The 17,133-nt window shown below is 37.7% G+C and overlaps 1 protein-coding gene across 8 annotated transcripts in view; it reads left to right on the top strand.

Annotated features, from left to right (window-relative positions):
* Positions 1–17,133, top strand: part of LTBP1 (latent transforming growth factor beta binding protein 1) — a 184,395-nt gene that overhangs the window by 84,291 nt on the left and 82,971 nt on the right. For all 8 annotated transcript variants that reach the window (XM_053938697.1, XM_053938699.1, XM_053938701.1 and 5 more), the window contains 2 exons: positions 10,432–10,534; positions 16,405–16,476. In XM_053938697.1, coding sequence (XP_053794672.1) covers positions 10,432–10,534; positions 16,405–16,476 — 175 coding nt within the window. The remainder of the gene's footprint in view (positions 1–10,431; positions 10,535–16,404; positions 16,477–17,133) is intronic.

Below are 17,133 nucleotides of genomic sequence, written 5' to 3'. Positions count from 1 at the left end.
CTGAACCTCTTTCTCCTTCAAGATAATGTCTTTATTTTCTGTGGACTTGGGTCCCTGACATTTTGGTTTCAATTATTTTTGCCATAGCTTTTTCTTTTTCTCATTGAAATTCCTATTCAACAACTTCATATGTTTTACAGTATTTTAGACTAATGTTTTGAATCTGTTGAAATGTGACCATTGAATGGGGTAGAAAAATCATGGAAGCCAACTGATTGTTCACAAGAACATTAAAACCTTAGTTCACTTAAAAATAATATGTTCACATACTATTTTTCGTATGACTATTCAAAAATGTGTATCATCTTTCAATCCTGAAAGCATTTTAATAGCGACACATGTTTTTATATTTGCATATATATTTGAATATATATATATATATAGAGAGAGAGAGATTATAAGGGTATGTGAAAAGATGATTAAGAAGTCAATAAAATCCTGTAATTTATTTCTGATTACCTTTCTGAAATTTGGCTTTTCAGATCAAAAGTCTTTAAGGTGAATGCATGCCTCAGACTGAAATAATGTGTGAGGTTTCAGGAAAAATCACTAATTTTGGGAGGTAATGTTAGAGAATAAGTATGTTGTTTTTCAGGCTAAGAAGTACTCTATCATTGAAGATATGAATTTTAAGTTTATCGCAAGGGTTGCTTTGCTTTTGGTCCTTCCAGTAATATGCACCTAAAGTTAGCCAATTTTCAAGCATCAAATATTGTATGTATTTCCAGTATATTTCACAAATGCTTGTTAGATGTTGGCAGCAAAATTATCCAAAGAATTCACTAGCACAGAGCATGCCTTCCCCTCACAGGGACATCACCCATCACTTCTGAGATGTAGGACTGGAGCAAAATGCCCTTTACAAGTGTTTCTTCTGGCTTTTTCTTCCAGCTGTCAGTGAATTTTTTTAAAGGCTCTGAAGTTGTGTGCAACCCCTGCCTTCACCCCACAAAAAAAGAGGGAAGAGACCTCAATCCCTTACTCACAGATAGGCAAGGAGTTGGGAAAGGATCAGTAATGGGGAACAGACAGGAGCAGAAATAGGATGCAGTCAGAAGCAGGGTGAAGGTGACATAGTTGTCAGGTCCTAAGGTACAGAACTCCACCTGCTATGGGCAGAACATTGAGCTTGAAATCAAAGTTCCTTAGTCTCAGTCTCCTGCCATCTCTAACAAGTTGACATGAGGATGCTTGAAGGTAATCCATTCTACAAAATGCAATGGAAGAAGTTAATTTAAGTGTCATTGCACACCAAAGATTTTTTAGAAGACCAGAGTTAAGCTTGCATATGGAACATTAAAGGCTAGACTTTACTAATTTTCAAATGATTGGTTTGAGATCTACAGTTTTAATTTACACTGGTGACTTCTTTGTGCTTGTCTGTTTCAAGCATATTAAAACTTTCGGGTTTTTTTCAACAAGTGTTAAAGCACATGGTCAAATGAAAGTTCATGGATTTTACATGAAAAAATGAAACAGAACCTGTGTCAAACAACCATTTATCTCTATTTCCTAAAATGAGCAATCTAAGAAGCATGGCATCATAATGTGCAAGCCTAAAAACCTGGAAATAAGTGTGATAATTAATAGTTGTTTATTATTTTTTTATATTTCTCTTTGTGCTCATATATAAAGTTACTTCCTTGGTCTTACACTTTGCAGTGGGTGCTGTTTTATCTCCTATCTCCTTTTAAAGGGGGAGAAAAGGGAAAATAAGCTTGCATTACCCTTATGTCTGACTTGGAATCCTACTAAATGCTTAGTCACCAATTTTTATAAGTTTTTTTTTTAGTATTTCCCTGGAAATACTCAAGAAAGGGTGGTGCCTCCTAGTTTAGAACAATGCATGTTCTCAGTTTTTACAGATTTCATTGATCAGTGTAAATCTTGAAGAAGAGCATTGTAAGGATTTCAGAGGCATTCTGTTACAGTGATGGTTCAATTTAGAATTGGAGTTGTAGAATGGCATTTTGTAGAATATTCATTTAAGACCTTGCCATAAATATAGTTCTAAGTGACTCATTTACCTTTCAAATTTAAATCTGAAATGTTATTGTTTTTCCTGCAGCCAGTCAATGCTTATTGTTTATGTTAAATATGCCTTGAACTGGGAAAGACAACTTTTTTTTTTTAAGTGCTTAATAGACCAACTCTTAAAGAATTAGCTTTTCAGTTTCTTTCATATTTACTTTACTGTGTCTGTGGGTTCTCTCTTTTTGTTCAGATGTGATACTAAAATGAGCTTTCCCTAATAGTAGTAATGTGATGCAAGTCCTTTCTGAACTTGATGCTGGATAATTTTGATACCCATACTTAATTCAGCAATCATCAGTGTTTATACATTTTTTTGCAGGGTGGATTGTGTATTTGGCTTCAGATATGTTTTGTTAAATATCCTGGGATCCTGAGATGACTTTAATGTCTGTAGAGCAGAGTGGTTGAAGGATTTGTGTGTGGCCTCTTGTAGACATGTCAACTAAGTTGATTAGGGCTTTGCTGAATTTACTCTTGGTCCACACTAAAAGCACAGGATTAAAACTGTATCAGGATCTCTTTTGTGGTTTTGTGTGCATGTGTAACTTCTACTATTCTGTGTTTCTCCCCATCCCTTGTTCTATCCTTCTTCTTCCTTGAATTTCAGCTGCTCTTCAGTTACAGGTCCTTTGATTTTAGTGCTCTGAGTTTTTTTTCATAATCTTCTGTGGAATATTTTTATTCTCCCAGAACATTCTTCCTTGACCCACCTTAGTTAAATTCCCTTAATGTATCTCATTCAAAACCAGTAGGATACTCAATTTCCAAGACATACAGAGTGCATTTTCTGCAGTGAATTTCCAAGGGAGTGCCTACTGTTAAAATTAGCAACTGGAGCCACCTTGAACTGAAGTTCAGAGGACATTATGACACAGACAGTTAAAGAATCTGGTCATATTGCTAGGCCTACAATCACTTTTCATTAATGACACAGGAATTCTTTCAGACCTTCTCTTTCCTTAGCTGTTTGTAGTATCATAAGTGACTGTAACCAAAGTCAACAACCATGAGGACAAGCTAGTAAAAGGTGAATGAAAAGATATCAGTCTACCAGCTCAGAAGGACAGGGGGAGTAGAGGGACAAGAGGAATGAAATTTCCTAGTTTAATAAGAATAGATAAATAAAGACATAAATTTTTGTAAATACATGTAGAAATGTAGGTATATGTTGTTTAATTGTGATTGCTTTCTGAAGTGTCCTCGGCACTGTGAAGTAAAGTGGAAAGAAAACTGCAAAAGTATCATTACTATTTGAATTTTTAAAACGTATTATAGGAAGCAAATAGTTTTGGATGGTTCTGTTTTGTTCCCAAGGCAATTCACTTTTCCTGGCTGCCTCTCTTTTCTCTGAGTGGAACACTCAGCATTTATTTCTCCTCTGGGACATGTTAATGGTGATTGCTCCAGGATAACTTATCATGTTACATGGTAGCCCACAATGATATGTCCCACACAAAACTTGTGGCTTATCAAACTCTTTCCTAGTACCACAAATGTTTTTTGCAGGGTATATCATAAACCATGTTAAGCTGCAGCCCATAAACTTGCTGTTGACTTAAAGATATAGGAAACAAACCTTTACCTAAACTTGCCCATTGTTATATAGAAAAATGATGAAATAGAGACTTGAAGTTGGGAAACAGACATAATGGAAGCAGTAGGACAAAAATCCCAATTAAGATGGAGAGCAGTAAATTTTTGGAGGGCACTCTATAATGATGCCTTCAAAAGCTGGAGAGTGGGTGTAGTGTCCTGCAAAATATTTTACAGCCATATATTTCTGAATTTTTACAGCCTTTATTTCTGAAATCTAAGGAGTTGGTAATCTTAGACCACTGATTCACTAAGTCCTATTTAGAAAGCAAGCAAATAAGGAAGATTTTGTTTCTTTTTAATTCCTCTTCTTCAGATGATTTTAATTTTAATTCTAATAAAAATGCCTTTATTATGACACAGGATATCTTATTTCCCAAAATACTTCTGCATAATCAATGGTGTACCTAGTAAAGATTGTGTTGGTATTCTTGAATCCTGTTGATTTTGCATATAATTTCTTTGCATTTAAATCAAGAAAATAATGCATTTGCCTACTGTCCATGAAAATCCATATAAAGATAATTGAGCACTACTTTTTCATCCCTTAAGATCACTTTGAAGTGTCTACTAAGTATACTCATGTGTTTTCCTGCTGAGAGGAGCTGGACTGCTCTCTGAAATGATCACTGCAAGAATTTCAGAAATACTGTCTTCTGACCCCCCCGTCTTGTTGTGGTACTTCAAATTCAAGTCAGTTCCAGGTTGCTATTCCTCACTTTCCAGTGGTTTGCTGCATGATGCTTTGTGCTTCCCTTGCAAAGTGCTTTAAAAGGTGTTGCAGAAAAGGTCCATGCTTGGACCTTGGACCAGCTCTGTTCAAAAGGACACCTGAATTAGAGTTGTTTTGGTATCATGAAGTGAAATTTGGTGGATTATAGTGATACTTTGAAAAATCATCTTAAAGAAACTCACAATATAACATCTATAGCAGACAAAATAAAGGCATTTTGATAGATTAATGGTTTTAATTAATTTGTTTTAATTATTTAAATGGTTTAATAAATAACATTAATGATGAACCCTAGGAAAGACTTTTGAAAATTATAAGAATTGTCCATTTTTCAGTGCAATCAAAACTCTCACATATGCATTCAAATGTGATTCAAATGCTGCTTAGTATGTCTGATCAACAGATATTAGTTAATGAACATCATAAGGGGGATAAATTTGTATGGAGACGGTTTATTTAATACTTTGTTTCAGCACTGTCTTTTACAGGAAACATTTGCTTTGGTTTGAGCAACACATTTCTGTCTGCTGTCAGACTTAATAGAATACAAAATAAAGCCAAGTGATAGGTGGCAGCTGGAAAAGGTTAGAAATTATCAACATTGTATCATGGTCTAGATTCTGCCTGCAAATCATTAAGCATTTATTTACTTCATTCAGACATGGACATACACTGACTGGGTACTTGACTTTGAGAATATGCATACAGGTTTTAAAAACTGGGCTTAGATAATTGATGAGTTTTTCATGATGGGATATATTAAACAAAGGCATCAAAGTTTTTGAGTTAGAAATCAGAACAGCAAAATATGTGGATAGCCTTTAAAGCCTAACCTAACCTACTGATGCTACTGTATGCAATGCAATCATAGCACAGTGTGGAGGTGATGACAGCAGTAATATGCCTGTTGAAATTATTCATTCAACTGTATAAGCATCCCTGTCGAACCTCAGATTTAAGAAAACCTTTCCTGGGGAGGTAAATTTCAGGTATTTTCTTTTTTTGACAGCTGTATGAAATGAACTTTGATATTTATCTTCTTTAGGCAGGAGAAGTGATACAATTTTGTGCTTCGTACTGGTACTTTTTCTCTTAGAGCACTTTTAAAACCTCTTTTTTTTAGAATAGTCTTAAAAATACCATCTCGTAAAATAAAATAACTGTCTGGAATTCCTTGAAGCTCATGGTTTGGCTTCTGAAGTTCTTAAACAAATAGGCTGTCAGAAATTGGTGTGGATTCATTTCTAGGATTAATGGTTCATTTGCAGTAGTTTCTTTGCAAGATCAATACTCTGAAATATCAGAAGATTAAAGATGTATCAGATACCAAAAACACCAAACATTGCTTTAATTACTCAAATAGAAGAAAGCTGGATAATTTTTACTTGCTTATGAAGAATGTTCTGCTTAAGCCAAAACAAATTTTTTACCCCTTCTTCTGGAAAGTCTGGAAGTATTTAAGTTTCTCTCTTTTGCTTATGAGACAATGCCTGTTAGTGAGCCAGTGCTACATGGGATAACACTCTTCATTTGTAACAACCTGTCATTCAGCTGGTCAGTAAGCTAATTAAGTATGTCTGTTAATTGTTTCAGTAGTACAGCGTACTAAGTTTGAGGTTTCTTGCTCTGTTTGTCGTTCCTATAGGAAAAAAAAAAAAGAAGCAACAATCCAAGGTCTGTGCCTGTTGAATAGTTTGCAGAAAGTTAAACAGTGTATCCATTCACTTCTGCTATTGTGGTATGTGAAATGCAGTCTTTTGAGCTGAATCCCAGAGTCATTAGCTATTAGCTCAGGCAAAGCACCTATCAATTTCAATCAGAGTTAATCATGTGACACTCCTTTATTTATGCCTGTATTGCGCTTTTAACTAACAGCTTGTGACAGGGATTTGTGGATGGGTCATGCAGGAGTGGGAGTCCCAGGAAACCTTGTGGTCCCTTGGCCAGAATTCTCTGCGGTTGCCCTGAGAGTAATTGCCAGACTGGGCTCCCTACTGCACTTTACAGGGAGCTGAATAAATTTCCTCTACTGCCTTTACAGATGAGTTGCAAGGATATAATCCTTCCTTTTCCCTGGCACTGGAAAATACGTGCAGCGCTGGTGGCAGTACACAGCTTAGCATTCTAGGACTGTGGAGATGGGGCAGAGGCTGGAGTCTGGACAGGGTAACAAAGAGGTGATGTGGCTTGGGGTGGCTTTTGTGCATCAGCCTAGGGTCAGCCAGAATTTCAGTCTTCCAGTGGGAATATTCAGTACTTCCGTCAGTTATATAAAATATTGGCATAGGAGCCCAGGCACGCATGAGGAAAAATATGTGGATTTGAAACAATACTTACAGTGTCTCTGAGTGCTTTACCCAGGAAGAACTTTGTTTTATAGCAGTACCATGTGTGCATCATATTGCTGCTACTGCTGAGCCTCTTTCAGCACAGCTGAGCTTTTTTATACCAAACCTTCATGACTTCTTTGCCTTCTGAATCAGTGAGACTTATTTCCAGATCATAAGCTTATGACAGAGATATCATTCATGAAAATCTGTACTGTTTTCCAGGAGCCCTCAGGAATATAGTCTAGATTAGTTTAAAATATGCATAGATGATGGATAGAAAAGTGTAAACCTAAGCTTAAAGAATGGCATTATCTTCATGCATAGTCAAGCATGCCTGTGTTTAGCTTTCCTGCTTATTTGAGGCTCATAAGTACATGTTGGAGTTGTGTAGAATGGTGAAACAAACTAAAAATTAGTTATGAATTCCTCCTCTAAGTGACTTTTCCAGTCACTTGTGAATCAGAGACTGAAAAAGACTGTCTGAAGAGGTAATGAGTTCATCTTGGTAGTAGGAAGTGTGTTAAGACTTTTGAAGTGGAAAGGAATTACCTATAAAAGTTTTTGAGATCTGTAGCAATAGAGCTTCAGTTCATATATGCTTAAGGTTGCTGAAAAGAGGGAGCATCTTAAGAACATGTAGCTGGCTAGGGAACAGTTTGTGCAGTGCCATGAGTGTTTAGAGTATCTGAAGCACTACTAGATGTACCAGAGAAATCAGGGTTTAGTAGCCACAGAAGAACTCTGTTTCTGCTTGGATTAGGACTTTGCAGAGCACTCATGTTTTGTGATGCATAGCTCCAAAATTACACAGATCTTAAGGCAATAGGAGCCCCTTGTGGGAGTTGCTTTTCCTTGTTGCCCAGTTTCTACAATGATCTGGATGTTAACCAAATTATCATTGATTCTTCAAGCTTTAATTCACCATAGAGGCAGTGGGAGCAGCAGCTTTAATCATTGCCAGTTTTTACTGACAGAACTGCAAACCACGGTTGCCAGATGACTCAGACTTTGGCATCCTTATTTTTGCTCATGATTTTTATATGGAAATTCAAAAAAGTTATGACCACAAAGATCATTATTTTCAGTAGAGTGCAAATACTGTAGCACCACACCTAAATTATAAGTGGGCTTTAGTCCATCCTCCTCCTTCTCCCCTCCTTTTTTTTTTTCCCTTCTTTTTTAGCTTGTTACTATTAGATGACACCTTTTCTATTTTGGGGAAAAGGGAAAAAAAAAAGGGTGGGGGGACAACCAGTTTATGATGACATGTTGGCTCTCATGTTAGTGGAATCTTGCCTTGACACATGTGAGCTCCTGGGATGTGTCCTTGAGGTTTTGACCTTGAAGAGAAACACTGGGGGTTAGGTAATGTGCCTCACTGCCCAAATGCTCCATTTCTGAGATCATAAGGGGAGATGCAACCCCAGCCTTGAGTCCTCCCATTTCTTTGTGCAGAGTGGACAGTTGTAAAACCAAGGTACAGTGTGGGAAGAAGAGCTGGGAGCAAAATGCTTTAGCTGACTCTTGATATAACAACTCTGAGTTGTACACAGCCAGTGTACAACTTTAGCAAGTGGCTTCTCTGTCTTTGAAGAAGCTCTGGAAAAGGGATTGAGCATCTGTAACTATAAAGCAAAAGTAGCTGTGGTTATAAAGTAAAATGGTCCTTCCTGGAGCACGCCCGCCTAGGATGCAGGTTGAGAAAACCAGCATTGTGTAAAGATGTAACTTAAACTCTCTAAGGTTTTAGGGTAGCCACATAGCAGAAGCATTATCAGTACTCTCCAGCTGAAAGATTTTTTGGGCTTCTGTGCAATACAATCTGTGTATCTTCTAGTTAGGGGCAATTGGAAGAGTTTATTTCAGTTTTGAAAACAGCAGAGCTGCTATACCAGAGGAAGTTGTACAGAATTCCCCATTTTTGCATCTTGATGGTATTTCTGAAGTACTGGGCTGGGAGCTGCTTATGGGAGCAGAACTCAGTGGACTCTGACTGATGGTCAGATGGTCAATGGTCAGCCTTGTATTAATCCTACCAGTGCCTAAGCCAGAGGAGTGCAAGACAGCTGAAAGATATGCATTCACCTAGGGTAAGCCTGGGCCTTCATCTGAAAGATAGGACTTGCTGAGATATTCTGCTGTTTTAACACAGCCAAATACTATCCAGGCAAGGACTATTTCTCATGCTTTGCAACACAGGAAAATTTGTCACCAGACCCACTCCAGACAGTAATGTGAAAATATACTCCTAAAGTTGCACAATAACTGAGCAGTCTGTTTGAACCTGTTTGGCCACTCTGTTCTTTTTGCTGTTCATGTGCCATGCCAAACTGAGGCTCAAAGCAGAGGTGATGCTAACCTAAATGTGGGTAGTGGGCAGAGGCACACCAGAGCCATGCCAAGTTGCCCTGGTGCTAAAACCTTGGACATGTGTGGCTGGCGGTCACTGAAATAGAGGACACTTCAGACTTCTCACACATCCCTTGACACAGATCTAAGCTTCACGTGCTGCACATCCTGAGCTGCAGTCTGATGTTTAAATAGTGAACTGGTGCTGCTTTTAATTTGTTGAGATACCTCAGAATGTGTCTGGGGAGTATCTGTGAAAAAGGGACAGAGAAAATGGCTGGGATGATGCCTTGCTGGCCCTCCCCATGCAGAGGGGACCCTCTGATGAGTCGAACCCTTGCAGAGTAGCTTGCTATCCTGTTAGCAGTCACAATGTAAAGCTACACAGGGTAACTTCACTTTAGAAATATCATTGGCTCATGTGTGACAGTATGATTAAGAGCACATTGGAAAAATTTTGGGAAAGCTGGAGAAAGCTGTCAATGCCTGTGCATTCAGCATGCGTCTGCACTGCGGAGTGACTGTTACCAGCTAAGTGAGAGCAACCACAAGGCCACAGCCAGTGGCATAGCATGAGCCAGCTATCTTGAGCTGAAAGCTATGTGGCAATGAACATTTGGGTCAGATGTTTACGTGCTGTCAGAAAGCAGAGTTAGATTAGGGAAAGTCTATTCACGCCATACTGAGGATTCACACTTCAGCACATTAGAATTGTTTGCTGCAGTGCCTGTTTATATCACATTTGCTTTGAAAATATTAATAAGTGCAGCTGTTGTGGACTTCTCCTGGGCTTTGTGTGTTCCATTGTATACCTAACTAGCAGGTTTAGATGTTTTGGGGGGTATTTTTAATGTCTGTAGCTGAAATACATTTAAACTTTCTTTACCATGCAAAACGGAAGAAAATTGCAAAAGTCAAGAACATAACTAGTATGTTGTAAGCTTCCAAATATTAGTAGTCTTATCATTATAAAGCATAATAAGTATGTTATTGATTGGTGGAGAAATGGAAATTGACCTCAGAAATAATAAGGTATTTGAGATAATTCATAGAGTTTTTGAAAAAGGGGACAAGCATGTTTTTATGATGAAAACTATAGTTGCCAACGGTGAGTTACTACCCTAGAAATATGCTCACTCATTCCTATGGCATACTGTTTTCTTCTGGTTTTTTCTCCTTTTCAAATTGACTTGGGGGAAGATAATAATGTCATTTAATTTACTCATGCCTGTGTAGAGAGCCTCTGCAATGTGTGAGCACCATTTAAGTTCAGTTAAGAGCTTCAGTGTCTGAGCAAGAGGTTGACCCAAAATGACTGAAAAAGAACATTGTGCTGGAAGTGAGTGTTGTACAGTATCACTAACCAGAGTATTCTTTACCTGACTATTTCAGTGTGGCAAAGCACTTCCTGGCCTTTCCAAGCAAGAAGACTGCTGTGGAACCGTGGGTACTTCCTGGGGTTTTAATAAATGCCAGAAATGTCCCAAGAAGCCGTGTAAGTGCTATTTTATTATTTTTATTATTATTGCAGCTTTTCCCTCTCAAGTAGTATTTTCCTTTTTTTTTTTCAGAGGGAAAAAGTACCAAAGGAACCTAGTAGAAAAAATGTGCTATGATTTGATTAGGGACAGGTTGTAGAAACTGGAATTCCCTTGCATGCCAGCAGAGTTACAATATGCAGGCACTTGGTGCAGCCAGCAAAGTTGACGTCATAGGGTTTTTTCCCCTGCTTCTTCCTCCTTTGAGTCAGTGATGGACTGTTGCATTTACTCAGTGCATGAAGAGTAATCACATTGATTTTTCCAGCTGGACTTCTTTTTTTTTTTTTTAAAGTTTGCACAGAAATCTTGAATTATAAAGGCGCCAGTTTCTGCTTGGAGAGAATGCAGTGACCTCTCGGGACTGCAGATGAAATTTCATGTTTGGAGCCAAGGTCTTCCAGGCTCTAAATTGCTGGTTGCTTTTTTTCCCTCTGCTTTTGAAATATCTTCCCCAACAATTAGACAATGACAAAGACTTTCTTCAGCATTTTATCATGATTTGACATCATATTATAATGAGAAAAGAATTTAGAATTATTTGCATGATTGGTGAGGATAATCTCTTGAACTTTTTGTGAATTACATTATTGTTGCACAGGAATAATAATACTTCTGTGTCATGTCACATTTTTGGCATTAAATGAAAGATGGGAAAAGATAAATATGATCTCTGTTTTGCGGATGGAGTGGACCTGCATTTACTGGGCCAAAAATAGGTCATTAAATTGCAGTCATTCCTACCTAGTTCTTCTAGGACCCTGTTATTGAGATAGAAATGCTGGAAATATGTTCAGTGTTTGATTTTTTTGGAAGTGTGTGTTTCTCTGTAAGTCTTAATGTGAATGTAAATACAATTCCAGCAGAAAATCTGCTATTACTCCTATTTCTGTGACTCCTCCTTCCATAGGAGACTGATATAAATTTATGGTGACTTAGTCTGATTTTAGTTTCTGAAACATTTTGTGCATTTGAGTATGTCTATCTTCTGACATGCTTTAGAAAGAGACCCTCCTTGGATGTTTGAATATCATAGTTAATAAGACTCAGGTATCTATTTTATTCCTGTAGCATGTAAATACAGTTTCTAAAAGGAGCATACATGCCAAGCGTGTAAAATTTAACAAAGACAAGTGCCAGATTCTGCACCTGGCCCTGGGCAACCCTGGATGTACACAGAGACTGCAGAATGAGAGGCTGGAGAGCAGTGCCAGTCAGAAAGCTGAACAAGAGTCAGCAGTGTCCTGGCAGCCAGGAGGGCCAACCCTGCCCTGTCAGGCACAGCATCACCAGCCAGGCAAGGGAGGGGATTGTCCTGCTCTGCTCTCAGCTGGGGCAGCCTCACCTCGAGTGCTGGGGGCAGTGTCGGGTGACACGATGTAAAAAAGGCATTGAACTGTTAGAGAGTGTCCAAAGGAGGACCACAAGGATGGTGAAGAGCCTTGAGGAGCAGCTGTATGAGGAGCAGCTGAGGTCACTTGGTCTGTTCAGCCTGGAGGAGACTGAGGGCAGACCTCAATGAAGTTACAACTTCCTCATGAGGGGAAGAGGAGGGGCAGGCACTGATCTCTGCTCTGTGGTGACCAGTGACAGGACCCAAGGAAATGGTCTGAAGTTGTGTCAGGGGAGGTTTAGGATGGATATTAGGAAAAGGTTCTTCACTGGAGTATGGTTGGGCACTGGAACAGCTCCCCAGGGAAGTGGTCACAGCAGCAGCCTGACAGAGTTCAAGAAGCGTTCGGGCAATACAATTGAGCTACAACTGAAATCCAGTTCATCAGAATCATAGTGACAAGTGAAATGTTGATTATTTGGGATGTAGGTGTGCTATGAGAAAAATCACAAAAACCTGAAATGTGTTTCAACCAAAAATTGGATGGAACTACTAATACAAATTTTTGGTGCCTGTTTTGAAGGGAAGCACACTTGCTAGTTCTTCGTAGTTCAGGTAAAATACTGATTGTCTCAGCCTGGAATCCACAGTAGGTACGTAGATCAGGCAGCTGCCTAATGGCATGGCGCTCAGCACAGTGTTAAAAGCAAGCAAACAGGGAAACTGACATACTTCTGATCCACAGATTCTTCCTAATTGGGTATAGATAAGTGCTTGAACCCAGCCTAAAAACCTCTCCTAAGGGGAAGTCCACCATTCTTTTTTCAAAGCACTGAATAATTTGTTTAAATGCTAATGACATGAGCAATGTCCTTTCGTTATAAAAAAAGTTTAATGATTAGCATGCTTGCTCAAGATGGGACATTTCAGAGTTCCTTTATCTGCCAGGATAATTTCTAATCTATCTACATTTTATACCTATGAGGAGATGCCCTAACCCATAAAATGTAGAAACAATTCTTGGAACAGATCTAGGAACCCAGTCTCTTTCCCAGAGCCCTTAATTACTCACAGTATGAGTCATGCTCACTCCTGCTTTCTGGCTCAATTCAGAATTGTTTTTTTTGAATGTAACTGTATGATTTCAAGAAGAGACAAAGAATGGTGCCACTTGGAATAATCCTCTTCTTCTGATTAAAGCATTCCTGGAAAGTAAGGATTTGTGTCTTCTAGCCATAATAGGACACATTTCTCATCTTTCTAGGTGGGCGTTCTCACTATATGTTAGTGTTTTAACAAGAGAGGACGAGAAGGGTACACTACCTATTTTATCCAGATTTAAATGCAGTGTCATTATATCAAGAGTGTAATTTGGTAGGTGTATGCTTCAAGAATATTCATTTAATCTGTCATGAAGTTTTAGTAGCAGTGTATGTATTTTCTCTACATTTGATTTAGGAATGATTCTAAGCATGATGCTATTTAATCATGCATCTTATACACACATCCATCTTCTGCAATTCTACATGGATGCAAATGGTGAATTTTTAGATTTTTGAGAATTGAAGGCAATACATTTAGTGTGTTGCAGGTGTTTAAGTGACCTTACAGCACCTTAAAATGTTATAGATGTTCAGTTTGAACTTCGGCACAAAACCTGAAACCCAAAAATCTCTTCTGGATCTCAAAGTGTTACGGTTCTGAAGAGTAAACGATTTCCAAAGATAAATGTAAAGTTGTTAGAAGATTTAATGGAAGCCTAGAGTGGATGTTGAAGGATTTATATTCATCAAGTGTTTTTATTTTTACAACACTGCGAATGCTTCATTGGTAAAAAGAATATGCATATATTATATACATACATTTATATGATATTGGATGGAAAAACTTGGGAGTCAAGTCAGTAATTTGTCAGTTAAGTGGTATTTATGCATGTGTCTCAACAGGTTAAGTTAGTCTCACAGTCTTCCCATATAACTCTGACCTGTTCTGATATTTCATTAAATTGGTATCACCCTTTTTATTGTAGATGTTTTGGAAGCAAACTTCCTTTCGAAGCAGACTTCCTTATGGTTTTATGCCTCATAAACTTCATTAAAAGTGGACATGTTTTTATAGTAATATGTAATCAGGTTATGATCTGCATAACCCACTTCAGCAAAATATTTAAGCATATACTTTAGTGTCACTAGCAGACACGTCTCTCTTCAATCAACTACTTAAGGACATGCATAAGTTTGCATATGTCTTGTTCCCATGGTCTTACAGAGGGTTCTGTCATCTTTGTAAGGACTTGAGTATTTTGGGTAACAGCCACTGCTCAGTCAGGGCTTCTGTCCTATTGCAAATTTAAGCACTTTGGCCTGAGACAGCTGCCGTGTCTGTAAGTTTATGGGTTGTTCAGTATTAGTGAAAACCAAAAGTTTTGGAGCAGATCTCCATTTTTCTAACAGAAGACAGCTTTTAAGAAGAAGGGTCTTTCTGTGTTATATGGGGGATGTTGTGATTGGTCAGGCTTCTTGCTAACTTAGTAATTACAAACAGGTTGTTTAGGTGTGTAAAGGGTAAGTAATGTCAGACTCCATCCATCCCTCACATGGATCACCAGCCATCACTGAGGAAGCTGCTTCTCTACTGTGACTTGCTTACATTTCTGCTCTTTGTTGAAAGGAAGAAAACAGCTGCTAGTAAGCTGCCAGTTTCCTGTTTGTTGTGGGAGTAGGAGGATGAGGGAGGGAGAGGTTAAAATCTCTGACCTCAGTCCACCACTGCACTTTCTAGAGCAGCTGAGTCACCCTGGGAGGCAAAATGTGTTGCAGCACTGGAAAAGACCTGGCATAGGTTATGGGCTGGTCTCCATCTACAACTGGAAGCTGTTTTCATTCAGCAGGCTGCACTGCAGGGTACCATTCCTGCCCACAGAAAGTTACAGAGACTCTCCTGGTTTTAGTGTTGATTAAATTAGGTCTGTTATGGCAAACACAGATTGGTTAGGACATAATGAGTGCAATTATGAGTTTGGATCTGCCAACATGAGTACTTGGAGTTTCAATGACACTTTTGGGGACCAGAAGTAGACTAATGCATTGTGCTTTTGGAAGTCTCCTTAAATTTCAACTGATTTTAATATTAGCATTAGGAAAAGACTGAAAAATCTGCCTTGGAAACGAAATGTGTAGCTGCCACTTGAGTAGGGAGACAAAATTTTCAAGTTGTAGTTGGTGTTAAAATAATCGTAGTCAGTGTAAAGATGGAAAAGTATGTGTTCAGAACTGTAATAACGTTGCTGTATTTTTACTATGTGTGTTTAATCATTTTACACTTTATGCAGTATCTAAGGAGAATCTCAATGTTTATTTAAGCAATTATTTTAAATAATTCACTGAAATTTGAAATAAAACTATCTCACTCCAAAGCCTGCTATTCAAGATCATTACTTAAATTTTTCCAAATAATAGGCAGAGCTTTATAACTAGTTAAAACAATTATCCCTTTTTTTTTCCCCATCATTACTGTCAACCAAGTGCCAGTTTTAAAGTAAGCTGCAGGGATAAATGTGCAATTCAGGCATTATGTGAAGGGAAGCCAATCAATGGCAACTCAGTTGCTCTGTCTTGACAGTTTATATACAGTAAAGATGTAAACGAATGAATCTGGTGGGTTTTGGGAGGGTTTTGTCTGTTGAACCTTTGGACCACTTTTGAAATGAAGCAAAAGATCTGACAAAATGTAAGGTATCTCTGTTGTAACATTCAAATTATTAAAAACTCTCTTGACTCTTATTAAAAGCATTTATGTGATCATAGTGCCAAAGGTTTAGTCCTATATGCTTAATAAAGTACTGGGGTTTGCCAAGAAGTTAGCTTTTAGTGCTTAACCATACAAAGGAGTTACTGCTTTCATTTATGATGTTTAAGAATCAATAAACAGTTTTCTGTAGTCTAAAAAGCAACCTTAAATGGAGGAAAGAAACAATAAATAGAAATAAAAAGCTGGTTAACTGAAAACTTTCTAGTTCGGCAAAATTGAATTCAGTATTTGTTTTGCAGTGTTGTTATATCTGTGACTGTTTACACTGATCAGCTAGTAAGTGAAGTTTATTATTCTAAAATTCAACAGCTCTGTTAGTTAAATCCTAGATGTTTCCATAATGAATCTTCAATATCTTTTTCAAACGTGATATTTGTAGCTGATTTGCAAAAGTAATTATTTTAATATTTCAGAACAAATAGGATGAAAGGTATCCTGATTTCAAAGATTTGTTTTGTTTTTTAACATAAATTTGACTGGATAACTGAAGACTTTAGTGGTAAACATTGAAAAAGATGGAATTAAGTTTGCCTGTATAATCTTTAATTTTCTTTGTCTTTTTTGCTTAACCATTTTTCACAAAAACCTTACAATTTTTAAAATAATTTATATAATAATTTAGCTGTCAGGCTCTGCAAGCATATAAATTATCAGTATTTAACTGATGTATTTTTTTTTTTTCAGCTTACCACGGATACGGTCCTATGATGGAATGCCCACAAGGCTACAAGAGAATCAATGCTACATTTTGTCAAGGTATGATAAGTACCCAAATTGGTTGTGTTTATTTTTAGTACTGGCTTTCTGTGACAGCTTCTTTGATATTGATGATTTACATGAATTAATCCGGTCCATTAATTTATATTTGGGGAAAAATGTTGAGTATACTTTTGAGTCTTTCTAAATATTGGCAAGTCTCTAAGAGTGAGTTTTTTCCTCCAGGGAAAATAACTTCTGAAACTTCTATGTATACCCTCGTTTTCTTTGATGATGTATAAAGATGACTTCATAAGGATTCTTTTACTTTGTTTTTCTGTAGAAATACATTGTTTTGTCAGTTTTTTTGCTCAACAGTGAATCTGCGGACTTATTCAGCTAAGTCAGATGAAACTAGCAATACAGAACAATTTTTGTTATCATGAAAGTGTAGAATAATCAGAGAACAATTCTTTTGGACTCAAGAGGCTAGGCACAACAGTACTGAGAAAAGCCAGATAATATCCCTGGCAAGTGGAGATTAAAAGAATGAGTACCTGGCCATGTAAAGTGACCCACCTGTTTCCAGAATGTGCAGAGTGCAGATGAGGATGTGTGGAGTTAGACATGGGCTAGTTGTATTACTCTGAGATTATTATTGCCTGGTGGCAAATGTAGAAGTTATCAAAACATACAAGGTTGTGGGGTCTGCATGAT

Source organism: Vidua chalybeata, chromosome 3, assembly GCF_026979565.1.
Source record: "Vidua chalybeata isolate OUT-0048 chromosome 3, bVidCha1 merged haplotype, whole genome shotgun sequence".
NCBI classification, from domain to species: domain Eukaryota; kingdom Metazoa; phylum Chordata; class Aves; order Passeriformes; family Viduidae; genus Vidua; species Vidua chalybeata.
Note: the sequence above shows the minus strand (reverse complement) of the source record. Positions and strands in the feature narration are given on the sequence as shown.